We start from the raw sequence: 16,940 nt of genomic DNA, 5'->3' as shown, positions 1-16,940 counted from the left end.
CAGCTGACGTCCTGCCCTTTGGGCGGGGGGCTGGACTCGATGATCTTCCGAGGTCCCTTCCAGCCCTGATGTCTATGAAATCTATGAAAAACCTGAGATACATTACCCCATAGGAACCCCCTTAGATATTAGGAAAAACTTTCTCACGAGGAGGGTAGTAGAGCACTGGAACAGGCTACCCAGAGATGTTGTGGGATCTCCATCCTTGAACACCTGGCTAGAGAAAAGCCTTGTCTGGGATGACCGAGTTGGGGATGATCCTGCTTGGAGCAGGTGGTTGGCCTAGATGTGATCTCTTGAGGTCCCTTCCAACCCTCATTTTCTATGAATTGCATCCTGTGTGAGCTATCATCTTCTGAAGGCTGACATAGACCAATGTAGCTACATGACCAGTTTTCCAGAGACTTGGGTAGGATGGTATAGAAACCTATTTAGATGCCTACCAGTCTCCAGCTCCCTGAAGGGCAAGTATAGAGATGATGGAGGTGAGCCACAAGGGCTAGAACTAGGAGCAATGGCCTCAAACTAGGGCAGGGGAAGCTGAGGCTGGAGATGAGGAGGAACTTGGTGACTTTGAGGGTGGTCAAGCATTGAAACAGGCTACCCAGAGGTGCTGGTTTCTCCATCCATGGAAATGCTTGAAAGCAGGTTGGACAGACACATGGCTGGGATGGTATAGTCAGGGATGATCCTGCCTTAAGCCCCTGCTGGACTAGATGTGACCCTGTGAGGACCCTTCTGTCCTGACTGTCCTATGATCCTATAACTAGAACAGGGCCTTTGGATCTAGTGCAGAGGAATGGAGCCCTATAATGATCATAAAACAAAAATCTTTTAGCATCAATATATGGGGCCAGATTCTTGATTTCTGTGCACTCAGGGTGTCCTGTTTGTGAATCCCTGGTGCATCCACAGCTTGGATACTGCACAGTTCTGGTCCTCCCACCTCAAAAAGGACATAGAAGACCTAGAAAAGGGGCTGGGATTGACTGGGAATTCAAAAGTGGGTACCACCTGGAAAGGACCAATTGAGGACCCATGTGGGGGACACAATGGGGGTGAGTGACCTGCCATCTCTTGCCCCCAACCCATGGTCCAAATCACTTTTGACTCCATTGATGCAGACATGATTTCAGCAGTGGCTTTCATGCCAGTACCTAACCCCCTTTCCCTGATTCCCCACACCTCCAAAAAGCTATAGAAGAACTAGAGAAAGCCAAGAGAAGGGCAACAAGAATGAAAGGTCCTCAGGAGACCACATCTAGTCCAACCCACTGCTCCACGCAGGATTAGCCTTGTCTAAACAATCCAAGACAAGGCTTTGTCCAATTCTAATCATCCTTGTTGCCCTCCTATATACCTTTTATAGAAGAACTGGAGAAGGTCCAGAGAAGAACAACAAGGATGTCAGCAGTGGAGGAGAGACTAAAGAGGCTAGGTCTGTTCAGTTTAGAAAATAGATAGTTTCATAGTTTCGTAGTAACTAGGGTCAGGAGGGACCTGAACAGATCATCTAGCCTGACCCCCTGCCACAGGCAGGAATGAATGCTGGATTCACAAGACCCCAGACAGGTGATCATCCAACCTCCTCTTGAATCTGCCCAAGGTAGGGGCGAGGACCACTTCCCTGGGAAGTTGGTTTCAGATTTTGACCACCCTAACTGTAAAATATTGCCTTCTGATCTCTAACCTAAACCTATTCTCCATCAGCTTATTACCATTGTTCCTCATCACCCCAGGTGGTGCTGGGGAGAAAAGGGCTCTGCCTATTTGCTGTTGATCCCCCTTGATGAGCTTGTAGGCAGCCACCAGGTCCCCCCTCAGCCTCCTCTTGCTGAGGCTGAACAGGATCAGGTCCTTCAGTCTCTCCTCGTAGGGCCTGTCCTGCTGCCCTCACACCAAGCGGGTGGCCTCCTCTGAACCCTCCAGGCTGGCCACATCCCTGTTGAAGTGCTGCACCTAGTACTGGACGCAGTACTCCAACTGCGGCCTGACCAAAGTCGCATAGAGGGGGAGGATCACCTCTCTGGACCAGCTTGAGATGCACCTTTGGATGCATGACAAGGTCTGGCTGGCCTTGCTGGCTGCGGTCTGGCATTGGCGGCTTATGTTCATCTTGGAGTCAATAATGACTCCGAGATCCCTTTCCGCCTCTGTGCTTTCAGGAAGGGAACTCCCCAGCCTGTATGTGTGCTGTGGATCCCTTCTCCCAAGGTGCAGCACCCTGCATTTGTCTACACTGAACCCCATCCTGTTCTCGTCTGCCCACTTTTGTAGTCTGTCTAAATCCAGTTGCAGCCTCTCTCTCCCTTCAAGTGTGTCCACCTCGCCCACATCTTAGTGTCATCAGCAAACTTGGACAGCGTGCTTTCCACCCCCTCGTCCAAGTTGCTGATGAAGATGTTAAACAGTGCGGGCCCGAGGACTGAGCCCTGGGGTACCCCACTGCTCACATCTCACCAGGTTGAGTACAACCTGTCCACCACTACTCTCTGGGTGTGCCCCATCAGTCAATTTTTTACCCATCCAACTGTGCAGGCATCAATGCTGCAGTCACTTAATTTATTGATGAGGATGGGGTGAGAGACAGTGTCAAAGGCCTTCTTAAAGTCTAGAAAGACTATGTCCACAGCGACACCATCATCCAAGGATTTAGATACTTGGTTGTAAAAGGCAATCAGGTTGGTCTGGCAGGACCTGCCTTTGGTGAACCCATGCTGATTGCCCCTGAGCATGATCTCCCCTTCAGGCCCCCCACAGATATGCTCCTTGATGATCCTCTCCAAGAGCTTCCCGAGCACCGAGGTGAGGCTTACAGGCCTATAATTACTAGAGTCCTCCTTCCTCCCCTTCTTAAAAATAGGGACCACATTAGATGCTTAAGGTAGGACAGGAGAAAGTTTTATAAAATACTAAGTGGTGAAGAGAAAGTCACTAGGGATTTATTCTTAACTGTCTTCCACCAGACAAGAATGAGGGGTCACAACATGAAATTAAGAGGACATCAGTTTAAAAACAAACACAAGAAAGTCCTTTTTCACCCAACGTGGCATGAAAGGGTGGGACTCGTGGCCACCAGATCTGGTGGGAGCTGGGAATTTAGCCAGATTCCCCAAGGGATTGGATCCATTCTTGGAGGAAACGGGCATCAGTCACTATTGAGCATGCGAGTGAGGGGCACAGCCTCTGAGTCAGAACTTCTTAGCTCTTCAATGCTGGATGGAGGCTGCAAGTGAGAGAGGAATGGGGGAAAAACCATGGTCAGACCCAGCTTGCTCTCCTTTTCAGCCTCCACTCTCTGCTGCTGTGTGACACAGGAGACTGGTCAAGATGGACCTATGGTTTCACCCAGTAAACGGCAGTTCTTAAGTATGTAATATTGTGTGTGTAATTATGCTAAATGACCAGAAAAAGTTCCCCGCTGTAACATTGGAAGTGAATGAGAATAGGGAGGCTCATGAGATGACAACCAATTGACTCTTCACAGCCTTTTATATCTGTCTCTTCTGCCTGTGTCCGCAGGTGCTGCTTATGTTCCCAGCAGAGCTACCCCTGTAGGACTTCCCTCTTGCTCTGGCCCCCAAGGCACGGAGTTCATTATGGCCTTCATGCAGAACTTCTTGCCCCGGTTTGGCAAGGCAGACTTCAAGCTGTTCATCACTACCTACATGCCCAATACAACCATCACTGTCTCTGTCAACAAAGAGGACTTTTCCTTCCAGGCCATAGCCAACCTAGGGGAGACAGTGGTGGTGAAGATCCCAGAGTTTGTGGAGCTGCTTCGGAGTGGCACTTCCCACCGCACAGTCATCATCCAGGCTGACCAGGAGGTCTCCGTCTTTGCCCTCAACTACAAGAGAAACACAGCAGATACCACCATTGTCTACCCTGTGAAGGACCTTGGGACTGAGTACTATGTGGTAACACCCAAAGAGGGGTTGAGTGAGCTCTACAAACAATTTGCAGTGGTTTCTGGGCAGGAGTCCACCCGCGTTGACATCCACCTCAAAGGGGCTGTGACGTTTCAAGAAAGAACCTACCCAGCAGGAAGCAATCTGACTATCATCTTGGAAGCCTACCAGGCTGTCCAGCTACAGAGCCGTGATGATTTATCCAGTACCAGGATCGTGTCCCAAAACCCTGTGGCTGTATACGCTGGGCACGTGTGTGCCTCAAAACACACCAAATGTGACTATGTTGGTGAGCAGCTCTTGCCAGTGTCCAAGTGGGGCACCACATTTGTGGTCCCAGTTATGTCCTTTCAGACCAAATTTGACTTGGCCTATGTGGTTGCTTCTCAAGACACCCACATCAGCTACCACTCTGGGAGCCTGAAAGCCTCAATGATCTTGGCCCCTGGGCAGGTCATGACATTTGAAGTCACAGTCTCAAATCCCTTGTATCTTTCGGCCAGTGTAGGAGTCCAAGTTGTCGTCTTCTGCACTGGTGGAACCCATAAGAACCTCATCTACGACCCCTTTCTCATGACCATCCCTGATGTCTCCAGCTACTGCAAGACCTACAGCATTTTTGGGCAGGAGAAGTTTGAGAACTATGCCCTGATTGTAGCCAAGACCTCCGATACCACAGCTCTGACTATTGACAAACAACCCTTACGCTTCACCCTATGGAGGCCAGTTCCTGGTGCAGCCTATTCATGGACATTATACAGATTGGGGATGGGATATAGCAACCACACCATTGAACACCCAAGTTCACCCTTTGTTGTCTTGAGCATTGGAATTTCTGATAAATCTGGATATGGTTCACCAGCTATAGGGGGAAGAGGTAAGGAAATAGTCTTACCCATGCAAAATATGTGTGTATTCTTCGTTTCTTCCTGGAAGCAACATGATAGCATCAGGACCAATATAAAGAGTATACTCATTCCCAGAGCCTCTGTGAGAACTCAGAAGTCCTGATTTCCTTCCTTGTAGCCATGTTACCCACACTGAGCCAGCAAGAGGGCAGGAATGGGTTGCTCTCCGTGTCCATGCGATTTAAATTGCAATGAGGGAGAAGGGTGGCTCAGCAAACTCGGGGGGTGGGGGAGGGGAGACATTTCTGACACAAGAAACTAAGATCTGCTATTTCCTAGGTCAGTCCCTAGGCCCGTCTTGCCAGGACTGTATCACACAACAAGTGGCGGACAGCGGAGGGAAGAAGGGTAAGTGACTTGTGTCAGAGCTGGGTTTTTCCTCCTGTTTCTGTCTCTCTGGCAGTCTCCAGCAATGAAGGTCCAGGAAGTTCTCGTTTAGAGGCTGTGCCTCTCATTCCTGGGCTCAATAGTGACTGATGCCCCTTTCCTTCAAGAATGGGTCCGATTCCTTGGTGAATCTGGCTGAACTCACAGCTTCCACCACATATGGTGGCCATTAGTCCCACCCTTTCCTTCCACACTGGGTGAAAAAAACCTGCCTTGTGTTAATTTTGACCTGACAACCCTCTAGTGTCATGTTGAGACCCCTTGTTCTTGCCTGATGAGAGACAGGAAATAATAAATCCCTAGTGATTTTCTCTTCACCCTTCAGTATGTTGGAAACCCTTCTTCTGTCCCCCCTCAAGTGCCTCTTTTCTAACCTGAACAGGCCTGGGCTTGTTAGTCTCTCCTCCTATGGGTGCCCCTCCATAGCTCTCATCATTCTTGTTGCCCTTCTCTGGACCTTCTCTAGTTCTTCCATAATAGGTGCAGAGAAGGGCAAGAAGGATGATGAAGGTTGGACAAACCCTTACCTAGTAGGGTTGATCCGGAGTAGGGGGTAGAACTAGATGTGGTCTCCTGAGGGTCATGCCTACCCGACTCCTCTATGATTCAATGATGTGAGTATCTCAGCTCATGACGTTGTTGTATCCTTGTCTATTCCACCCAGGAAGCCCTGTTTCCCCCACAATCACACCTGCTGAACCTCCACATACTACCTGCTCAGGGCCCCAAGGAAATGAATTCATCATGGCCTTCTTGCAAAACTATGTCCCCAGCTATGGGCAGAGCCGCAACATGCTGTTCATTACCAGCTATTTCCCTGACACATCGGTGACTGTCTTAGTGAACCAGGCAAATTTCACTGTCCACCTGACTGGGAATCCCAGTGAAACAATCCCCGTGAGCATCCCAGCCTTCGCAGAGCTGCAAGGCAGCACCATTTCAGACAACACAGTTACCATCCGGGCTGACCAGCAGATCTCCGTCCTTGCCCTGAACTATAAGGACCACACAGCTGATACCACGGTTATCTACCCCATACAGGACCTTGGGACTGATTATTATGTGGTGACTCCAAGAAGGCTGTCCAAGATTGGCTACAAACAGTTCATGGTAGTGACCTGGCAGGAGTCCACCCGTGTGGACATCTACCTCAGAGGAGATGTGACATTCCAAAGACAAATCTATACAGCAGGGAGACAGCTGACCATTACATTGGAGGCCTACCAGGCTATCCAGCTGCAGAGCCATGATGATTTATCTGGTACCAGGATTGTGTCCCAAAGCCCTGTGGCTGTCTATGCTGGGCATACCTGTGCCTCAAAACACACCAAATGTGACTATGTCGGTGAGCAGCTCTTGCCAGTGTCCACATGGGGCACCACGTTTGTGGTCCCGGCCATGTCCTTCCAGACCAAATTTGATGTGGTGTATGTTGTGGCTTCCCAAGATACCCACATTACCTACCACTCTAGGTTGAGAGAGGCCACAAAGCACCTGGAGGCGGGGCAGGTGACAGTATTTGAAATCACTGCCTTGAGACCTTTATACCTCTCGGCCAGTGTGGGAATCCAAGTCGTCTTCTTCTCCACTGGTGGGACCAGCAGGAACATCATCTACGACCCCTTCTTCATGACCATCCCTGATGTCTCCAGCTACTGTCAAACCTATAATGTCTTTGGGCAGGAGGATTTTGAGAACTATGCGCTGATTGTGGTCAACACGTCTCAGTCAGAGGGGATTATCCTGGATAATAGGCCCCTCAGGAACCTCAAGTGGAAGCCAGTTCCAGGCACTGAGTTCTCCTGGGCAGAATACAACCTTGGTCGTGGTTTCAAGAGACACAACATGAGGCATCTCAGCACCTCCTTCGGGCTGTGGAACATTGGAATCAATGACAAATCTGGGTATGGCTCACCAGCAATTGGGATCAGAGGTAAGGAGGGGGTCTTGATTATAGAAATCCTAGAGAATCCAGTCTGGAAGGGATCTCTAGAAGTCAGAGTCATCATTATAGGGTCATAGGGGTGGAGGGGACCTCCAGAGGTCATAGAGCCATAGAATCCTAGAGAAGTTGGTCCAGAAAGGACCTTCAGAGGTCACATTGAGTTGAACCCTGTGCCTGAGGCAGGATCAGTTCTGTCCAAACCATTCCAGACAAATCCATAACTAAGCTCTTCATAAAAGAGTTCACGAATCTCCATTCAATCACATTCATATTTTCTTACACTTTCCCTCCCCCCTTTTACCATATTTCCTCATGCACCTCGTACAACTTTTTCCCCCAAAAAGGTCCCCCAAAAATGGGGTGTATGCCTTAAGCAGGGAAGGTGATTTCTGTACCAGAATAGAAGCATGGAGACATTGTAATGGATTTACAGGGGCACTGTAATGGCTGCCAGGGCTCTGCTTCTCTCAATGGCCAGGGAGAAGGAATGGTAGAGTAATATCACTGTTAGTTTTAGCCTTCTCACAGCTGCTGCTGAATGGGCCATAGCTTTTGGCTGAGCTGCCAAAAGCTGCTGTCAATTTGTCACATCTCTTCCCAATCTTCTCTTCTCCACACACAGTCATCCTAGCTCTTCCAGCCTTTTGTCATCAGTCTTCCTTCTCAGGTCCTTCAATATATTTGGTGTTCTGTGCTGGACTCTTTCCCATCTGTCGATCTTCTTGAAGTGTGGGCCCCAAACTGGGCACAGGACTCTAGGAGAGCCCCCCCCCCCCCCCCGGTGCTGAATAGAGTGGGAAAGTCATTGCCTTGATTTGCAAGTGACCCTCCTATTCATTCAACCCAGGATGCTGCTGGCTTTGTTTGTAATAAGAGCACACTGTTCATTCATATTCAGCTTATGGTCCACTATTACCCCTAGGTCCTTCTCTTCAGTCTTCCCTCCCAGCCCGTCATTCCTCCGTGTTCAATGATTACCTTCCAAGGGCAAGACTTTGTACTTGTCCTTGTTTAACTTGATCTGATTAATCTCAGATCCTTTCTCTAACCTCTCTAGGTTGATACCAGATGGATTTTGTTAAATAGCATAGGGCAGGGGTGGGAAAGTCACAGCCTGTTGGCCAGATCCAACCATTTCAGCTGGACGATGGGGCTGGGATTGACTGGGAATTCAGAGGTGAGTTCCACCTTTGGAAGGACCCATTGGGGACCCATGTAGGGGACACATTGGGGGTGAGTGACCTGTCACCTTTGACCCCACCCCCTGGTTCAAATCCAGAGACCAGTCAGTTTTGATACCACGTGATTTCAGTAGTGGCTTTCATGCTGGTACCCCACCCTCTTTCCCTATTCCCACACCTCCAAAAGGCTATAGAAGAACTAGAGAAGGTCCAGAGAAGGGCAACGAGGATGAAAGGCCCATAGGAGATCACATCTAGTCCAACCCACTGCTCCAGGCAGGATCAGTCTTGAAACCATCCAAGACAAGGCTTTGTCCAAACTTCTTCATCCTTCTTGTCCTCATATGTGCCTTTTATAGAACTGGAGAAGGTCTAGAGAAGGGAAACAAGGATGACAAGTGCTATGGAGGGGCTTCCTTAGAAGGAGAGACTGAGGCCAGGCCTGGTCAGGGTAGAAGAGAGATGCTTGAGGGGGGACAAGAGGAGGGCTTACAACATACTAAAGAATGAAGAGAAAGTCACTAGGAATTTATTCTTGACTGTCTCTCACCAGACAACAACAGGTCAGTGCACTAAACTAGAGGTTGGTTGATAATGAACATCAGGCAGGTCTTTTTCAACTAGGGTGGAACTTGTGGCCACCATATCTGGTAGAAGCCGAGAGTGTAGCCAGATTCACTAAGGGATTGGATCCGCTCTTGGAGGAAAGGGGCATTGGTCACTTTTGAGCATGGTAGTGAGGCTGCACAGCCTCTGGATCAGACCTTCAATGCTGGAGGCTGCCCAGGAGAGAGAAACAGGGGGAGAGACCCTGCTCATATCCAGATCACTCTCCTTTCCAGCCTCCACCCTATGCTGCCACTGGGCACAGGAGGCTGAACAAAATAGATGAAGGGTTTGATCCAGGGAATGGCAATTCTTATGTTCCTTTAGTACCATCTATTTCATTACAGGGTTGGTGGTTGGAGTGGGATCCTGTAGCTATAACTACCAGTTCCCTTCTCTTTCCATTCCAGACACCCTGATGCCATCCTGTAGTGTGGTCCATTGCAGGGCAGGAACCTTCTGCAGGATGAGAGATGGACAACCAGAGTGTGTGCCCCTCTCCGAAGCCACATGCTGGGCCATGGGCTACTTGCATTTCCAGACCTTTGATGGGTGGACATATGACATGCGGGGCATCTGCACCTACATGGTAGCCCAGAGTTGCGGGGAGGCATCCAACCTCCCTGCTTTCAATGTCACAGCCACCACTGACAGCAGGGGAAACTCACTCATCTCGTACATCACCTCGCTCACTGTCCAAGTCTATGGAGTCAAGGTCACGGTGGTCAGGTCTGAGGTTGGCTTTGTGAGGGTGAGTGTATGAAACAGTGCTGGCAGCTGGGATGCCTGGGTTCTTTCCCTAGCTGTTGGAGGAGGAGTGGACTCTGGGTTAGAGAAGCAGGGGGAGGTGGCTGGGATCCTGGTCACCTGGGTTCTTTCCCATTCTGGGAAGGGAGAAGGATCTGGTGGGTTGGAGTAGGGGGAGCTGGGACCCTGGACATCTGGGTTATATCTTTGGCTCTTGGAGACGAATGGAGTCTAATGGGTCAGAGTAGAGGTGGGAGGGACCCTGGACACCTGGGTTATAGCCTCGCTCTGGAGCCTGAGCAAGGCCCAGTAGGTGATGAAGGGATCACAGCATTCAGGAGTTGGTCTGATCTCTTCCATTTCTCCCTCCAAAGGTGAATGGTGCCCGGGCCCACTTACCCCTCTCGCTGCACCACAGGGCCCTGCTCCTGTCCCAAGCTGGCTCCCACCTCCTTCTCGTCACTGACTTTGGCCTCCGAGTCTCCTATGACTGGCACCACCACCTACGTCTCCACATCCCTAGCACCTTCTCTGCTCACCTCTGTGGCCTGTGCGGAAATTACAATGGAGACCCTGCTGATGACTTGCCTGATGCCCCTACCCTTGCCCAAAGCTGGCCACTGGGTGACAGTAACCAGTTGTGCTGGCATGACTGCTTTGGGACCTGCGGGTCCTGCACCCAAAAACAGTCTTTAGCCTATGCTGGGGAGGCCTGGTGTGGCCTGATGGCCAAGGCAGGCGAGGGTCCCTTCAGCCCCTGTCATGCCAGGGTGAACCCAGAGGTCTATGCATACAATTGCATGGCCGACCTGTGCCACCACAATGGCTACCGGGAGGTGCTGTGTGAGGCCCTGGCAGCCTACGCCACTGCCTGCCAACTGCTTGGAGTGTCCATCGGGGACTGGCGGGAGCTTGCACGGTGCTGTGAGTATCTGAGGCAGAGGATTGGAAGAAGGGGACCAGAGACCCCCAGTCTTGGAGCCCAGACTCCTGGGTTCTGTTGGAAAGCAGTGGGGTTTTGGGGGGGAGCAGGGAGGGGCTGTAACAGCAGGGGCTGGAAGCTTGGACACCTGGGAGGGAAATAGGGTATTTCTGGCTCTAAGAAGGCATCTTAAGCCAGTAGTTTGGGACCTAAAGACTCCTGGGTCCTCTCCTGGCTCCAAGAATCAGTTTCTCCATCCCTCTCTGGAGACACCTCTAATGTGGAGGAGCTCCTGTCCACAGACATGTAGATGGGATAGGGAGCTGGCACTAGACCTGTGGTGGCCCTCATGATGTGAGCCTTCCATCCCTGTCCTTCCTTCTCTCCCTAGCCTTGGAGTGTCCCCAGGAGAACAGCCAGTACCAGCTCTGTGGGACTGCATGCCCTGCCACGTGTGTGAATGAAGATGATCCCAGCAGCTGTCCATTCCCTTGCATGGAAACCTGCCAGTGCAAAGCTGGCTACGTGCTGAGCCAGGGGCGCTGTGTCCCCACGAGCGGCTGTGGGTGCATGTTCGAGGGGCGCCCCTATGCTCCTGGTGAGACTGTCTGGAATGACACATGTAACATGCGATGTACATGCAGTGCCACCACTGGCCATGTCTCATGCACATCTGCAGCTTGTAAGCCCTCTGAGCAGTGTGGGGTGGTGAATGGTGTGTGGGGGTGCTACTCCACCTCCTACGCCACCTGTTCAGTGGGGCGGACCCCACACTATATCACCTTTGATAGGCAGCGGTACAATTTCCAGGGCACCTGTCGGTACCAGCTGGCTGCCCTGTGTCAGGGAGCAGAGGGGCTGGTGAGCTTCCACATTGACATCCAGGAGCAGAGCGAGATGGCACCTGTCCAGGTCCGGGTGTATGAGACCAACATCCAGATCAATCTCCGCTTCCCTGGCAAAGCTCTGGTGAGTTACAGATACAAATCTGTGGGGCATCCAAAATAAAAGGTGGGGCACCATTAAGAAGGGAATTGAAAACTCTGACTCTTGGGTGTGGGGGAATGAGGTCTGGTGGGTTTGAGTTGGGAGCCTGGAGACCAGGGTCTATGTTAGCTCTGGAAGGAAAGTGAGGTCTAGTGGGAGAGAGCTGGGAGCCTGAACACCTGTGGTCTATCCTAGCTCTGGTTGGGGAGTGAGACCTGGTGGGTTAGTTTAGGACAGGGGCTGGCAATTATTTTGGGCAGAGGGCTGCTTACTGAGTTTTGGCAAGCCATCGAGGGCCATATGACAGGCAGCCCAGGGCAGATAAATATTAATTTTCTAAAATTTTTAGAGGCCCCGCAGGCCAGATAGAATGGCCTGATGGGCCGCATCTGGCCCCCAGGCAGCATGTTGCCCACCCCTGTTTAGGAGCTCATACACCTGAGTTCTCTCCAGCTCTGGAAGAGGTGTGGGGGCTTAGAGCAGCAGGGGCTGGGTTCCAGGACACCTGGTTTCTCCATTATCCTGCCATGATACAAATCCATGGGGTGCCCATGTCTTGAATCCTGTGTTCAGTTCTGGTCCCCACATCTCCACACGGATGGAATAGAGCTAGAAAAGGTCCAGAGAATGGCAACCAAATGATCAGAGGCCTGGAGCCCCACTACTAGACCAGGAGAGTCTAAGAAGGCTCAAACTCTTCTATTTGGAAAGGAGAAGGCTGAGGGAGGAGAGGAGAGAGGTCTATGACATCATGAAGGGTGTGGACCAAGTGAACAGGGACATGTTGTTCACTAAGTCCAAGAATAGAATTAGGGGCACCTGCTCAAAAGAGTAGGTAAGTGGTCTGGTGGATTGATGAAAGGTTATGTAGGTAAATGGTAGGGCTGTGCGAAGCTTCAGGTGGTGATTCAATTCGGAGGAGATTCGGCCCAATTTGGTGGCTGAATCTCTGAATTCATATCAAAACAGGGGACCAACTGAAAGGTCCGAATCGATTCAAAGCTCTTCGAATCTTTGGAAAAGATTCGGAGAGCTTTGATGATTTGATGATGAGTTCCCAGAGGCTGCAGCAGGGAGCTGCAGCTGACTCCAAGCTGGTAAGTATTAGGGGCGGGGGAGGGGCCAATGGGAGGCCCCTGCCAGCCCCCCCATTTCCTTCCGTCCCCCCTGCCCCCGACTACTCCCCCAGCACCGCCCCCACATGGCTGCTCCACCCGCCCCAGCTCCCGGTACTTTAAAAAAAAGCTCACTGGGTGCTGTCAGGCAGGGGGCAATCCCTGCTGCCCCTCATTGCCCCACACTGCATGGGGAGCTCTGCACGAGCCCCCCCGACCCCCCCTCCACTCCCCCGGCCCCCGCATGGGCACCCTGCCTGGGCCAGCTCCAGCCCTTTAATAAAAAAAAAAATGGAGAAAAGCCCCGGGACTCACTGCTCCTGGTGTGGCCTCAAGGCTTTGGGGGCTCGTGCAAAGCCCCCCATGTGCCGTGGGGCAGCAGGGATCGCCCCAGCCAGCAGAAGCAGTGAGTCTAGGGTTTTTTTTCTTAAAGGGCCAGAGCTGGCCCAGGCAGGGCACCTTTGGGGAGGCTGGGGGAGTGAGGGGGGGTCAGGGGGCTTGTGCAGAGCCCCCCACGCAGCGTGGGGCAGTGGGGGGAAGTGGGAATCACCCCCCACCTGGCAGCACCTGCTGAGCCAGGGCTTTTTTTTTAAACTAGTGCTGGGAGCTGGGGTGGATGGGGCAGCCATTGCCGGGCTGGGAGATGGGCAGGGGATGGGCCTGGCTTGCCTGGTTCAGAGATTTGGGCAGCAGCTGAATTTGAATCAGATTCGACTGAATCAAATTGGGACAGTGATCTGAATCACCAAATTGAATCACTGTCCCCCAAATCGACTGAATCCAAATCCAAAGCGAATACTAGCTGCTTTGCACAGGCCTAGTAAATGGATGGATGGATGGATGGATGGATGGATGGATGAGTGTGTAGGAAAGCGAGTGGGTGGGTGGATGGATGGATGCACGTATAGATTTCATAGACACTAGGGCTGGAAGGGACCTCACAAGATCATTGGGTCCAGCCCCCTGCCCAAGGGGCAAGAAGTAAGTGAGGGTGAGATCACCCCAGCAAGATAAGCATCCAAGGATATATCCTAAAATCCTAAAACTTTAAATGAAAACACTTTCATAGAGAAGAAAATATAAAAAAATAACTCTTGCAAACTATGGTTAAAAATCAGATAACAGGAGGTAGCCGTCTAACTACCTTTTGAAATCTGAACCAATTTGCCCAGGGTCAAAACATGAGAGAATGCATCAGGGTAAAGAACTGAACACAAATCTCCAAAATTCCAGCTTACCCCTAGGCCTTAGGTCAGGGGCGGGCAATAACTTAGGCTGGAGGGCCGCTCAAAGAGTTTTGGTGAGCTGTTGAGGGCCGCAAAGGTAGACCCACCCCCTGGTTGCCATCTTGGGACCAGAAGTCCTGCCCCCTGACCTTTGACCCTGGAAGTCCCTCCCCTTGCCCCCAGAAGTACTTCTTTTGGGAGGGGAGGGTTGTCATCTTGGAACCAGAAGAAAAAACAAATCATAAATGGATGGATGGACGGATGGATGGAGGGACGGACAGATGGATGGATATGTAGGTAAATGGATGGATGTATAAGGAAGTAGATGGATGGATGTGTAGGTAAGTGGATGGATGGATAGATCTGAAGGTAAGTAGGTAGATGGACAGATGGATGGATGGGTGTGTAGGAAAGTGAGTGGGTGGATGGACCGGATAAATCTATGGATGATGGATCTATTCATGGCTATTGAACACAAGGGTTGGAGATGTTTCCTCTGGCATCTCTAACCCAATAGATGGTGGATGTCATGGAGAATATTGAATAAAGGATAGATCACTCTTGACATATTTAGTTTCATGTTCTCCTTGGATAGACTCCACCCTTGCCACTGCTACAGACAGGATACTGGGTTAGATGGACCATTGATCTGACCCAGCCTGGCCCTGCTGGCGCTCTTATGAGTTTCATGAAGCCACTTCTGATTCAACATCAGGATCATTAGCCACCTGAAGAATGGTTGCAGTCCAGGTTGGGTTCCCAAGGGAGTTGCGGACTCTCCATCCTTGGAAGTCTTCAAGAACAGGTTGAATATATGCTTGTCTGGGCTGGTTTGTCAGAGACAATTCTGCCTTGATCTGGTTGGACCAGATGTGACCTCTGGAGGTCCCTTTCGGCCCCACTTTACAATTCTATGATTTGACACGTTTTTGGTTAATTTTTGCAGGTAAACGGTTTCTTATTTAACCTCCCCTTCAACCTTGATGCCAACAAAATCTCCATATATAGAAGGGGCTGGGCCATGGTGATCCAGACAGACTTTGGCCTCACTGTGACTTTCACAGAATGGTCCGGCCGTACTGCCATCACCCTGCCAAGCACCTACATGGGTGCTGTGTGTGGCCTTTGCGGCAACTTCAACGGAGATGCTGAAGATGACTTCCTCATGAGTGATGGTCACCTGGCATCAAACCCCACCAGCTTGGGCCAGAGCTGGACTGTAGGGGGGACCTCAGGCTGCTCTGTGGTCAGGATCCAGCCACAGCCAGATCAAGAAGCTCTGAAACAGCAGCAATATAGCACTAAAGGCCAGTGCCAGGTCATCCTGGACAAAAGTGGCCCTTTCAGGATGTGTCACAGCAAGGTGGACCCCCAGGGCTACTTCTCAGATTGTGTGTATGACTACTACTTACAGCAAGGCCAGCAGGACATCATCTGCCAGGCTGTGGCCAGCTATGTGGCAGCATGTCAGGAGGCTGGAGCAATGGTGTACCCCTGGAGGACACAGAAGTTCTGCCGTGAGTTCACTTCCCCCTGCACCCTCTTCCTGTCCAGGGCTGGTCGTCCCCTTGCTGGGGGCAGAGGTCCATCTAAAATCAGAGCTCTCCTGGGGCCTGTCCTGAGTCCAGTATTGTTTAACAACTTTACCAATAATTTGCATGATGGGATTGAGGGGATGCCTAGCAAATTTGAGGATGACGCCAAGTTGAGTGGCATTGGGGACACTCCAGAGGGCAAGGCTAGGATCTAGAATGAGCTGGGCAGACTGGAGAAATGGTCCACAGTCCACCAGATGAGATTCAACAAGGACAAGTTCTAAGTCCTGCAGCCCAGTGCAGGGCCACAGCAATGATTAGGGCAGGCACAGCTGATGTGGCCAGGCTGGAAGATCCAGGGTTATTGAGTCTGGAGAAGAGAAGGCTGAAGGGGGATTTGATCACAGTCTTCAAGTCCTTGAAGGGTAATGACAGAGAGGATGGAGATGGGTTTTTCTCCACAGTCACAGGGGACTGGACTAGGAACAATGACCTCAAGTTTCAGTAGGTTGGAGATGAGGAAGAACTTTCTGACAATGAGAGTGGTCTGGCAGTGGAACAGGCTTCCCGGAGTTGTGGTGGAGTCTCTATCCTTGGAAATGTTCAGGAGAAGGTTGGCTGGACATGTGACTGGGGTAGTTGAGTCAAGGATGATCCTACCTTGAGCAGGGAGCTGGACTAGATGTGAATTTGTGAGGTCCCTTCCAGCTTGCCTTTCCTATGATCTCTCCTTCTGTTCCTTCATTGTCTTGTCTCCAAGGAAAAAGATGGGCCTGAACTGAAGCCTCTGGAACTTTGTTCTCATTTTTCTCTGTTACCCTGGGCCAGGAGAGATGCTCTATATGCTTTCTGTGGCCCATCCAGCTCTCCACTTGGAAATCTGGCATTGTTGGGATTGGGATGGAGCTCTGCAATGGGTGGTCCTGCCTTTAGCAGGGGCCTAGAGTAGAGGTGCCTTCCAGCCCCACTTGGGACCCCACCTGACATCACGTGGGAAGAAATTACCAACAAGTCAGCAAGGATAAATTGTGTAGAGCGGTTCCCAGGCCATGAACCCATCCCGTGCTCCACACACTTGCCTGAGGCAGGATCAGGCCTGGCCAAACCACCTCAGACACATCCAGCATCCACGTTCTTTGTAAAACTACCATGAACCCTCATGCAAGACCAGGCATCACACCTGAACCTGCTCCAGGGAAAGCAGGGGGATTGCAGCGGCCAACATCCTGCTGCTGCAAAAGGTTGTTAACATACACTCGAGATATCCCAGACAGAGGCCATGCCCCTGCTGCAGAGGAAGACAACCCCTGCCCCCCCACCTATACCAATCTCACTGGGGGAATCCCTTCCTGCCCTCAATACAGCATTGGTGTGACCAGGAGCAGAAGGGCAAGACACTCTAGCCAGGACCCTCTAGCTTTGATCCCAGCAGGAGCATTGGCACAGCCCCATCCCCAGCTTGGGTTGCAA

The 16,940-nt window shown here is 51.2% G+C and overlaps 1 protein-coding gene across 1 annotated transcript in view; it reads left to right on the top strand.

The window, feature by feature from the left end:
- Window positions 1-16,940, top strand: part of LOC106737505 (IgGFc-binding protein) — a 58,655-nt gene that overhangs the window by 10,939 nt on the left and 30,776 nt on the right. The window contains exons 3-9 of the mRNA XM_019499953.2: window positions 3,523-4,788; window positions 5,099-5,167; window positions 5,871-7,139; window positions 9,349-9,689; window positions 10,060-10,609; window positions 10,999-11,576; window positions 14,882-15,452. Of these exons, the coding sequence (XP_019355498.1) occupies window positions 3,523-4,788; window positions 5,099-5,167; window positions 5,871-7,139; window positions 9,349-9,689; window positions 10,060-10,609; window positions 10,999-11,576; window positions 14,882-15,452 (4,644 nt within the window). The remainder of the gene's footprint in view (window positions 1-3,522; window positions 4,789-5,098; window positions 5,168-5,870; window positions 7,140-9,348; window positions 9,690-10,059; window positions 10,610-10,998; window positions 11,577-14,881; window positions 15,453-16,940) is intronic.

This window comes from Alligator mississippiensis, chromosome 15, assembly GCF_030867095.1.
Source record: "Alligator mississippiensis isolate rAllMis1 chromosome 15, rAllMis1, whole genome shotgun sequence".
Taxonomy (NCBI): Eukaryota; Metazoa; Chordata; order Crocodylia; family Alligatoridae; genus Alligator; species Alligator mississippiensis.
The sequence above is the reverse complement of the archived record's forward strand: the minus strand, read 5'-3'. Positions and strand labels throughout refer to the sequence as shown.